Here is a 12,412-nt window from a genome sequence, read left to right as displayed (position 1 = left end):
TAAAAGAAACGATCACATTATGGCAATGTCACTTGTATATCAATTTGCATAATGAAGGGCCAGTTATTGTGAATCCACGTTTTGTGGAAAATGAGCCCTTCGTTGTGCAAAGTTGAAAATAAGGTTGCAAGTGATACCAAAATCTACATAAATAAATGGTTTCAAAGAAATTCCATTTTAGATTACACAATTCCAACCCAAACATTTGATGAAAAGGCCCGAACTGCAAAAGGTAAACAAATTGAATTTTCATGTTTTTCATTGAAAACTAGTTACCCGAATACGTACATAACACAATTGATTATGATAAATTCTGATAACGATTTTATCATAATTATAAAATGGCCTTATTTGTTTTTATACTAATTGAAAAAGGTCCTAACTGACTTTAAAAGAGCCTAACTAGCAATACACTCAATATGAAATGATTATAAGAGATTATTATCACAGAGAACAGACGTCCATCTTCAGCATTCAACTTGGGTAAAATCTCTAACGGTTTCGAAGGTAGTTGGGATATCAAAACCAGATGCGCTACTGTCGTCATGTTTTTTTTGTGGCTGAGTTCGACAGAATTGACAGCGGTTATTCCTCTGCCCACCCACTGAGACGTCCAAAAAATTGTTTCAAAATCGTTCAACACGGGTCCAACGATGGACGTTTGTTGAACGGTTATTTGGACGTTGTCCTAATTGGTCCAACGAACGTCCTTCATTGGACGATTTTGAAACCAACCGTCCCTCTAAGAACGGTTGGTTTCAAAATTGTCCAATGAAGGACGTTCGTTGGACCAATTTGGACAACGTCCAAATAACCGTTCAACAAACGTCCATCGTTGGACCCGTGTTGAACGATTTTGAAACAATTTTTTGGACGTCTCAGTGGGGTTCTTAGAGGGCACCCTCTAAGAACGGTTGGTTTCAAAACCGTCCAATGAAGCCCTGTTAAGCTCAGCCGGAAATGAATCGGAATTCTGGCTGGTTCCAGTTCGTATTCCGGCTCCAGTGACACAACCGATTCTAGTTAGAATCGGTTGTTGCACTGGAGCCGGAATACGAACTGGAACCAGCCAGAATTCCAGTTCATTTCCGGCTGAACTTTACTTTTTTTTTTGTAAAACTTTTATTGTCCTGTTTCTTAATTTTAATTACATGTTAAATAAAACTTATAGTTATTTATGCTCTTCTCGTTTGCTGGTACACTTGTCATATAGCATAACATTGACGAAAATTCTCTAAGGATTTGTTGACGGGTACGTCTAGTTTGTTGTTGGAGAACCGGATATATCCATTCCTCCTGTTGCAGCTGTAAGAGCCGTCGATCCAGGCCCAGAAAAACGCTTCGTTGGTAAGTCCAAATGTGCTTGTTTCCGCTGCATTGGAATAGGTGGTGTTCGATGTTATCCGTCTGGCCAGGACAAATGTTGCAGTTAGAGTCAGCTCTCCTGTTCACCCTATGCAAAAACTCGTTGGTTACAATTTTGCGATGCATAACGGAAAACCACACTGATCGTTGGTGTGAGTTTAGAAACTTGCAGTGAATATTTTTAAATATTGTCTTCCAATCACGTTGAGGATTTTCCCGCACTATTTTGGGCTCTTTAAGCTGTTTTAAAAAGTAGTTGTATATTGAGCTTGAGTTCGGTGCTCTAGATATTTCTTCATTCAGAAATGCTGTTTCTTTAACTACTGTTCGGATGTGCTCGTATTTTCGTGGAATGCACGCGAGATTCGGAGGATTTGCATTGTGCTCCAAAAAACTCCACAAAAAGGGTAGATCCGATCCAATATGCATCATGCGGTTGGTTAGCAGGGCCTTGGCTTTGATGGGTGGTGAGTGTAAGTTCAAACCTCCCCGGCATTTTGGTAATATTATTGTCTCGAAGGCAATTCTGGTCCAATTCTTCCCATACCACAAAAAGGAGCCGATCCTCGAAATGAATTTTCCAGCGTATTTATTCGGTAGGGGGATCACTGATGCTGTATACCAGATTTTCGACGTAATAAACGTGTTCAATAAAATTGTTTTCTGTATGAGATTAAGATTCCTGGAGTTGTTCATCCACATACATGTTTGTACTCCCCGTAGAACCGCAAGCCAATTTTGCTCTACCATGCTCGAAAAGTCTTCAGCGAAGTGTATTCCGAGGATTTTCACCGACGTCTGCGTTTGCAACCACTCGCTTTGTGGTGTCATATTCAATATACCGATCCTTAAGGCGTTTGTTTTCTGGGTGTTGAGCTTTGCTCCAGAAACAGCTGTGAAGTCGGCAAAGATGTTTACGATTGCGAGTAACTGAGATTCACTTTCGATGAACATTGAGATGTCATCCGCATATGCATTCAATACCGCGTGAGGGAATTGTCTCCGCAGTTTATCGAGCAAAGGTTGTAAGTAAATAACAAACAAAATCATTGAAAGTGGATCACCTTGGCGCACTGACCTTTGAATTTTGATCTCACTTCCCAATTTACCGTTGACCAGAACTCTTGAGAAACTGTTATTCATACAGAACATGAGGAGGTTTATCAGTTCCGGGTTGAAATTCATTTGTCCCATAGTTCTTGCAAGGAAGTTGTACTCTACTCTATCGAAGGCGTGGTCGAAATCAAATGCTACCAACATCGAGTTCCCATGCTGCTGTTTTAGCTCACAAATGCGGTCCAGTATGCGGGCGGTAGCCTCAAAAATGTTTCGCTTTCCGTTGCAGCATTTTTGGTTTTTCGATAACACCAGTGGAAGAAGGGGGCTTATTCTGTTTTTCAGTATCCTAGTGAAGATTTTGTAATCAACGTTCAGTAGTGAAATCGGCCTGTACGATTTTATGCTGTCGTTACTTCTCTTCTTTTTGACTAGTACAATCACACCATCAAAAAATTCCTTGGGGGCTTCTGAGGACAAGGCTTCATTTATGATGAAGGTGAACTCTCGCTGAATTACTGGCCATGATTTTAGGTAGAACTCCTTTGGTAGACCATCAATACCAGGAGATTTTCGTGAGCTACTTGCCTTAATTGCTTGTAGAATCTCTTCGGATGGAATTTCACTCAGTATACGCTGATTGTCCTCATTTTCATTCGGGATGCATTGTGTTGGATTGAAATTGTCATTTATTGCGGTGTGCGTAGAGGAGTACAGGTTCGCGAAATATTCCTGCACGCTTCGGCGTATCTCATTTGGCTCCCTTATTGTATCAGAATCATTCTGCAGCGTTTTAATCGAGGTTTCGGCTCGTCGAGTTTTTTTGTTGGCTACGTGGAATATTGATGTGCTTTCACCTCCGATGTATGCTTCGTTCCAACTTCTTGTTTGCTGTGCATAGTTCCGTTGCAGCAACAGCATTTTCCCTTTAATATGGTTGATAGTACTTAGCTGACTGGGATCGCCATAATAATTGTCATAAGACGAACGAAGCAGAGCATAATATAATTCCATTGTGTCGCAGAACGAACGTCTTTTTAACGAAGCTTTCCATTTGAGGAAAGAAACAAGTTTTGGTTTAACATACTTGATCCACCATTCGATCCAGGTGCGAAAATTCCTTCGATTCCTTGTCCAGTACACCCATTTGACGCGAAGTTCATCTATAACTGCTGGATCGTTTACTAGACTTGGGTGCATACGCCATACACCCCGACCAGGTGGGTTACCAAGTGTGGGGAGCACGGTGCGGATAATGTAAGCTTTGTGATCCGAAAAAGCCGTTGCTGCAAAATGTGCTGTTCTTATCCACCCTCGTATATTGGGAGTCAGAAGAATCCGGTCTATCCTGGAGGCAGAGTCGGATCTAATAAATGAAAACTCGACATGTTGACGATGTATAAGCTCCCAGCTGTCAACTCCTGAGGCAAACATAAATCTTTTAAGCATTGGACTGTGTGCATTTAAACCGGTGGCGTCTTTTTGATTCACTACAGAGTTGAAATCACCCCCGATGATTGCAGTGTTCGTCGCATTGTAGAAGTAGTGTGGTAGCACGTTGTTGTAGAAGTTCTCCCGAGCGTTTCGATTTTGCGTTCCCGACGGTGCATAAACGTTGATGAAGGTAACGTCATTTATCCGTGCGCTGATTATTCTTGAGTCCATGCTTCTATCAATGTGAGTGAGGGGGAAAAAATTTCGTGCTGCAATCGCTGTTCCTCTTTTATGCTCGTCTAAATTGTACTCAATTCTAAAACCTGGTATGCTGAGGCTTGTAGTTGCCACCTCTTGCAGGAAGATAATATCTAGTTCGGCAGACCGGATGAAGGAATTCAGGGCATCGAGCTTTGTCCCGTTTGTCACTGCGTTCATGTTGATTGTAGCAATCTTGTAGCTCACCATATCAGCCATTTCCATCGTAGAGAAAGCAGTTCGTTGACATGTTTGCGCGAACAGCTAAATGTTGTCACGGTAGTGGCAGGAACACGAAGACCAGTAAGGCAGCTCATGGAGATTGCAGTAGCAGCGAAAGCTGAGAGAGGTGAAATCTTGCTGAGGGTGGTAGTATCGTATGTTGCTTCGGCAGGACATATACTGTCGAAAATGCTTACCAAGGAGGCTGAAAACGCTACTGACATCTTCGCTTTTTGCAGAGTTCCACCACGGCAGGCGGACGATTGCAGAGACATCGGAAGATTACCCCGGCAGGACGGACAGCTTATGGGTGCAGTTACGGTGGAGACGTGTGCAGGAACCGATGGAAGTAGGGAGGCAAATTTCGCTGCTTGCACATCCAGTTTGTTGCTGCAGTGTTGAGACGAGTAGCTGGTCAAAATGTACCTGATGATGGGCGCTTGCGTAAACATTTGAATGTTGAGCAAACGGAATGGATGGTTATCAAATGCAACTGCAGCAAAATAATACTGCATTCTGCATTTGTTTATGTTTCGCTGACACGACGAATAGCAGCAGAACTCAGCAACAGCGGGGTGAGCTGTGAACGGTGAAAACTTGCTGAGGGTAGCAGTATCGAGGTTTGCTTCGGCGGGACATATACTGTCCAAAATGCTTACCGAGGAAGCTGACATCGATGCTGGCATATTCGATCTATGCAAAATTCCATCACAGCAGGCGGACGCTTGCAGAGAGATTGAATGAATTCCCCGACAGGATGGACAGCTGATGGGTTCTGTTGCGGTGGTGACGTGAGCTGTAAGCGATAGAGGCTGTGAAGCAAAAGGCGCTGCTTGCACCTTCAGTTTGTTGCTGCAGTGTTGAGATGAGTAGCTAGTCAAAATTTGCCTGACGACAGGCGCTTGCGTAATCATTTGGATGTTGCACAAACTGGGCGAATGGTTGTCGAGTACAACTGCAGCAAAATAATACTGAATACTGCATTTGTTTATGTTTCGCCGATGCGACGAATGGCAGCAAGGCTCAGCGGCAGCGGAGGGAGCTGGGAGCGATGAAAACGAGGAAGCTGAAAACGCTGTTGGCATATTCGTTTTTTGCGAAGTTCCATCACAGCAGACGGACGATTCCAGAGACATCGGATGGTTACCCCTACAGGACGGACAGCTGATGGGTGCTGTGGTGGCGACGTGAGCTGGGAGCGAAGGAGGCAGGAAAGCAAAAATTTGCCTGACGACGGACGCTTTTTTTTTGTTTCGCTGACACGACGTATAGCAGCAGGGCTTAGCGACAGCGGTGGGAGCTGGGAACGGTGAAAACTTGCTAAAGGTGGCAGTATCTAAATTTGCTTCGGCGGGACATATACTGTCCAAAATGCTTACCGGGGCAGTCAGAAGCTCTGCTTGCTGATCCAGTTTGTTGCTATGGTGATGACACAGGTATTTTGTTAATTTTCCTTCACGAGCAGTGAAAGTGTGCGAGGCAATCGATAACAGTTTATTGGCGGCAGGAACAAGTAAGAAGCTAATACTTCCTTTCCTGCAGTGACGGACCCAAATGTAGGTAGCATTGGCGGAGCGCCCCTGCAGTGGAGTATTATTGTTGTATTGACGAGATAGGTACTCGCCGGGTACGCAGTGGCACCAGCTGATGATAGTAAAATTTTGCGGAGAAGAAAAAGCCATCACGTTTGTTTTTTTGTTATTGCTATGCCGGGGCTGGTTTAGGTTGGTTTTCCTACTTATTGTTTGTTGCGCGAAGTCGATCGAGTGAGATGCGGCTCTAGCCGTGTGTCAGGCCGGGACGGTCTTTTTTCATTGTTTCTTCTGTTTTCAAGAGGGGATGCCGGTCTTTTTGTATTCACAGTGCTGGTTTTGTTTTTGTCTGCAGTTAAATCGTTGCTTTCGTCTGCGAATCCGGCAAAGGGACTCGTAACGTTTATGATTTGCTCATCATTCGTTGTTTGGGAAGTACTGATAGTCACTGCTTGGTTCTGATCACTGGTCTCAGGTGATTGATCGGTTACCATTACGGTATCACTTCCAGCCAGCGATATGTTTGACCCATGGTGAGGTGTGCTCTTTTTTAACCCTGTGGAGCTGGCGTTGCTCGGATGACGAAAAGTCTGCTGTGAAAATGACCGACTGTCGCCGTTTTTCACAATTTCGGCTAGGGTTAAACGACTGCTGACGCTCGGCTTCAACGATTTTGCATATTCAGAGCACTTTTGAGCATAGTGAACTCGTCGGTTGCAATGTTTGCATGTTGCGACTTGACCTTTGTAGGTTATGAGAGTTATAGTCGTGTCCACCATCACATATGACGGTATCGGTTTTACGAGCTTCATGCGCATGATCCTTACTCCATTTGGGACACCGGGAAAGAAATCTTTCCAGATTTCATCTCGGATTGAGAGGATTTCACCGTACTCACGCATCCGGTATGCTAGCTGTCTGTTAGTTGTGCTCGGGCGGAGGTCATGAACTCTAACCTCAACAGATCCATCTTCCATTGACAGTGGAATGCTGTAGGATTTTCCGTCGTGTTCTAGCTGGTGTTTCATGTTGTGTTCTTGTACTATGTCCTGTGCTGTTTGAGCGGAATCGGTGCCCACGAAGACACGCCCGTTGGTGACTTGCAGGTGCTGTAGCTTGGTCGCTTCGATGGCGAGATTTTTGGTTATGAATTCCGCGATCGCGGGTAGGTTCAGTTTAGTCGGTACAACTTTAAAGTTGATGACAAATGTTTTGTCAATCGATGATGCCATTTTGGCAGTTGCTAGTTCCGAATATCGGAGTATTAAATTGTATTAATATGCCGGACTAAGTCCGCGAACTTCGTTGTAGAAAAACCACTATTGTCGTTAAAAACGCGTGTGCTCACGACAACAGTTTGCTGTCAACTGTCGTCAGTCACAACACACACAACAGGGCGGTTTGAAGCAAGGCCCGCTTCAATCCCTCAAACTGGGAGGACGTTCGTTGGACCAATTTGGACAACGTCCAAATAACCGGGTCTCAGTGAGCTGAGACGTCCAAAAAATTGTTTCAAAATCGTTCAACACGGGTCCAACGATGGACGTTCGTTGAACGGTTATTTGGACGTTGTCCAAATTGGTCCAACGAACGTCCTTCATTTGACAATTTTGAAACCAACCGTTCTTAGAGGGAGTGGGCAGTCAAACCCACCCTCTAAGAACGGTTGGTTTCAAAATCGTCCAATGAAGGACGTTCGTTGGACCAATTTGGGCATCGTCCAAATAACCGTTCAACGAACGTCCATCGTTGGACCCGTGTTGAACGATTTTGAAACATATTTTTGGACGTCTCAGTGGGCAGTTAAACTCATTCCGGAACCGGTTCGGAATTCTGAATGGAGTCATTATGGATTCCCTCTAAGAACGGTTGGTTTCAAAATAGTCCAATGAAGGACGTTCGTTGGACCAATTTGGACGACGTCCAAATAACCGTTCAACAAACGTCCATCGTTGGACCCGTGTTGAACGATTTTGAAACAATTTTTTGGAAAAGTCCTCAATCCGAAGAAAATCGCTTCGAATCCTTCTGCAACGAGGGCCATTGACAGGTCTCGTGTTCGATTGGAATGACACTGACAGATAAATGGTAAACAAACGATTGACGTGTCGAGTCTTTATCCAGAGGGATTCAGCGTCTTTAGTTATTTCCTTACACTCTCCATAAGTCTTGCTGATCAAACGAAACGTGAAAAATTAGAACAAGCAAAGTCCAGTTGTAAATATATGTTCTACACATGTCTCTCTAATAAGTAATTTCTACTGTAAAAAATGAATAAGATTTAAAATTTGCTTTCTTTTGAGAACTATTCAACTATTTTACCAACAAATCTAACGCCATTTTTTTGTTTTCTAGGAATCTTCAATGAAAATGGTACACATAATATCCCGGACGACAAAATTGAGCAAATGACCGAACACTTCATGGATTTTTTCAAAACCAGCGGTTTCTGGCAGCACTGTTATGGTTCTGTCGATTTCCTTAATTACTTAAAACTCCAAAGACACTTGGAATCTAGCGGTAGCAAGGAACCCCCGTACAAACTGGGTGTGATTTCCAATTTTGACCCACGATTAGATGTTTTACTGAGGAACATGAAAATTAACCACTATTTCGACTTTGTGTTGAATTCCTACGATGTAGGGTACATGAAACCTGCGAAAGAAATATTCGCCACTGCCATGAATGTTGCTGAATTGAAAGATTTAAAGCCACAAGAGTGTTTGCACATTGGCGCTACGCCAGTGACGGATTACTTTGGAGCGAGAAATGCAGGGTGGTACGGACTGCTGGTGCACGAAAAATCTGCAGATGAACTCACGCGAAAATATGGACAAACGGTGGATGACAACCATGTATTTTCTAGTCTGTTTGATATTCACAAAAAGATTTCCAACGATTACATGAAATGGTAAATAAAAATTCGAAGCATTTTTATTCAAAAGTACAACCTTGGTGAAAGATATCACACTACCCAACAAACATTAGGAGCTGAACTATAAGACTACTTGTCTGATTAAAAGCAGATTAAAGGCTATGAAAACTGAATAAAACTATCGCTGAACTATTTAAACATTAACAGTTTATTCAGCTTTTTTAAACTCCAGTATTCGCCAGTTGAAACTAGGCTGAACCACAGAGAGCAGATATCCATAATCGAACAGAAATATTTAAAAAACGTGTGTAAACATTTGAATTAATATGCAATAAACACTAGCGCCGCCACACCAACCTATCCCAACTATCCGTCAAATCCATTCCGGAACCGTTTTGAAATCCTGAAGACATTCAGTATGGAATCCCACTGAGACGTCCAAAAAATTGTTTCAAAATCGTTCAACACGGGTCCAGCTATGGACGTTTGTTGAACGGTTATTTGGACGTTGTTTAAATTGGTCCAACGAACGTCCTTCATTGAACGATTTTGAAACCAACCGTTCTTAGAGGGATCTTGCTCAAAGAAAACAACCGATTTCGACTCTATCATCTCGACATTTGAGCTGGAAGTCCGAACCGGTTCCGGACTAGTTTGACTGGGTAGAGGAATAACCGCTGTCAATTCTGTCGAACTCAGCCACAAAAAACATGACGACAATAGCGCATCTGGTTTGGATATCCCAACTACCTTCGAAACCGTTAGAGATTTTACACAAGTTGAATGCCGAAGATGAACGTCTGTTCTCTGTGGTTTGGTGGTGATTACCTAGTGTACTGATAAATTTATGTGAATAGATAATGAATCCGAAAATAATTATTATTTTTAATTTTCATGTCAGGCAATTAAGGGCGATTAAATGGCGCGTTCCGTGGGCGATTTAAGGGCGGCAAAAAATGGCGGCGGCAAATCGCCCAAATCACAGAGAACAGACGTCCAACTTCAGCATTCAACTTGTGTAAAATCTCTAACGGTTTCGAAGGTAGTTTGGATATCTAAACCAGGTGCGCTACTGTCGTCATGTTTTTTGTGGCTGAGTGCGACAGAATTGACAGCGGTTATTTCTATACCCAGTCAAACTAGTCCGGAACCGATTCGGACTTCCAGCATGAATTCCAGCTCAAATGCGTCAACCGATAGAGTCGGTATCGGTTGTTTTCTTTGAGCTAGATTCCATGCTGAATCCATCCAGGATTTCGAACCGGTTCCGAAATCGATTTGACGGATAGTTGGGATAGGTTGGTGTGGCGGCGCTAGTGTTTTTCGTATATTAATTAAAATGTTTACACACGTTTTTTAAATATTTTTGTTCTATCATGGATGTCTGTTCTCTGTGCCCAAATGTTGCATTTGAAATAGCCCCTTAATTGCCAGCCAGTTGAAGGGCAATTAGCGCATCCGAGTTGGCAAATAGCCCCCCCGTTAGCCAGCAACTTGCCCTTTTTGAATGGACAATGCATAAGCTGAATTTAAAAAATTAATTTAATTTTTATTCGTGTCTCTTGTAATTGTCTAGTTTAGAAATTTTATGTTTAGAGGTCCATTTTTAATGCGGTTTTTTGCTAAAATGGTGTATTTTAATCTCAATAAACCGAATCCGAGAGCGGAAATGTAAAATTTATTACCAAAGTTTGATAAACTGAAAAAATAAGTTTTTAACACTGATAACAATGCCATACTGCCATAACATGTGAGCTTATGGTGCGGAGCTGGTATGATGCGGCTTGGCCGCATAGTCGAGGCCAAGGATCCGAAGCGGCGCAAAGCCGCTGAAGATCCGTCGGACGAGTCTTTGATAATCTTTCTTTTCTGTGATCCTTTCGTTTGCCCGATTTACTCACACATATGGGCTATAGCTAGTTTAAAGCCGACTGAGCGGCAGCGAAGTCGGACAGTAAGTAAAAAATCGATGTGGCGTACCAACATTAGTCAGTGTTCTTTTATTTATTAACAAAACAAATCATTTTCTCAATATAAACAAATAAACAATATTACAAATAGTTTATCTGCACTAACTTGGCACCCGCTACACGCACTTAGATCGTCCGTCATTTTTCGCGATTTAAACCAAATATGATTAAACATAACCTCACATTTATACAAAATAACAAAATGGTTGACGAATGTGTCTACGCCTCATTATGAGCGTTATTAAGCACAACTTATTTTTTCAATTTATCAAACTTTGGTAAAAAAAATTTTACATTTACGCTCTCCGATTCGGTTTATTGAGGTTAAAATACACCATTTTAGCAAAAAACCGCATTACAAATGGACCTCTAAACATAAAGTCTCTAAACTAGACAATTACCGTGTCTCTCTTAACAGTAGACGTAACTATATCGTCATTCAGAACTTTTATTCAATGTGCATGAAATGTTGATGTGTATGAAAAGTAGCCAGAATAGATTCAGCAGCACTGTTTTCCATCCCGTTGATAAATATAATAAACGCTCATGATTGGCAAAAAAACCAATCAGAAGCTGGTTCAATATTGAGGTTAGGACTGGATTAAATTGGCTACGCGATTGTCTTCTCCGAGGGTCTGCCCCAAGAAGAGCGTGTCAGGATAAGAATAACAAGAGTGGCAGATTTGACAAACGCAAAACAGATTCAAGATAATTTGTATAAGGTGTATGCATGCGTGTACAATAATATTATTGGTAGGAAATGCCTTGAGAACCTCATAAAGGCTGAAAGCGCTAGTTTCTATATTCAAAACATTGTTTTAATTAATTTCGATTTTGATAACCTCTTTTTATGGGAAGTAAAGCAGTATTTACGCAATGTAAATGTTGCCAATTGTAAAAACAACTCTCGCTTTACGTATGCCTATACCTTATCTGGTATCATCTTGGGTTTTCGCGTCATTTACAGTTTGACAAGACCAAAATTTGACAAGACCATAATTTGATGTTGGAACGGTCTATCCCTGAGAATCATCATAGGAAGGGCAATCCCTCGGTCTTCTCTTCTCTTAGCACCCCAGTAAAGTTCAGTCGGAAATGAGCCGGCACTTTGGCTGGTTCTAGTTAGCATTTCGGCTTGTGGCACAACTGATCAGGGATGCCAGATTTGAAGATTTGTCTTCATTTTGAAGATATTTGAAATGTTGTGAAGACGTGTTTTTCATTTTAAAGACAAATTTGTTCGGATGTCTGACTAATTTCTGGCAGAATTCTGGCTCAAAATCAATAATCGATTAATAATCCTGGCCGTTGAAGACAAATGAAGACTTTTTATGAAATGTGAAGACATTTGAAAAATATACCTGGTATCCCTGCAACTGATTCTAACCATTCTACCCACTGAGACGTCCAAATAATTGTTTCAAAATCGTTCAACACGGGTCCAACGATGGACGTTTGTTGAACGGTAATTTGTACGTCGTCCAAATTGGTTGAAACCAACCGTTCTTAGAGGGTACCCACTGAGACGTCCAAAAAATTGTTTCAAAATCGTTCAACACGGGTCCAACGATGGACGTTCGTTGAACGGTTATTTGGACGTTGTCCAAATTGGTCCAATGAACGTCCTTCATTGGGCGATTTTGAAACCAACCGTTCTTAGAGGGTACCCTCTAAGAACGGTTGGTTTCAAAACCGTCCAA

At 42.2% G+C, this 12,412-nt stretch overlaps 1 protein-coding gene across 1 annotated transcript in view; it reads left to right on the top strand.

Moving 5' to 3' along the window:
* The window catches only part of LOC131689175 (rhythmically expressed gene 2 protein-like), a 54,621-nt gene extending 45,832 nt beyond the window's left edge, over window positions 1-8,789 (top strand). The window contains exon 3 of the mRNA XM_058974081.1: window positions 8,223-8,789. Coding sequence (XP_058830064.1) covers window positions 8,223-8,782 — 560 coding nt within the window. The 3' untranslated portion in view covers window positions 8,783-8,789. The remainder of the gene's footprint in view (window positions 1-8,222) is intronic.
* Window positions 8,790-12,412: the final 3,623 nt, after the last annotated feature.

Source organism: Topomyia yanbarensis, chromosome 3 (assembly GCF_030247195.1).
Source record: "Topomyia yanbarensis strain Yona2022 chromosome 3, ASM3024719v1, whole genome shotgun sequence".
Classification (NCBI taxonomy): Eukaryota; Metazoa; Arthropoda; class Insecta; order Diptera; family Culicidae; genus Topomyia; species Topomyia yanbarensis.
This window is presented reverse-complemented; position numbering and strand designations above follow the sequence as displayed.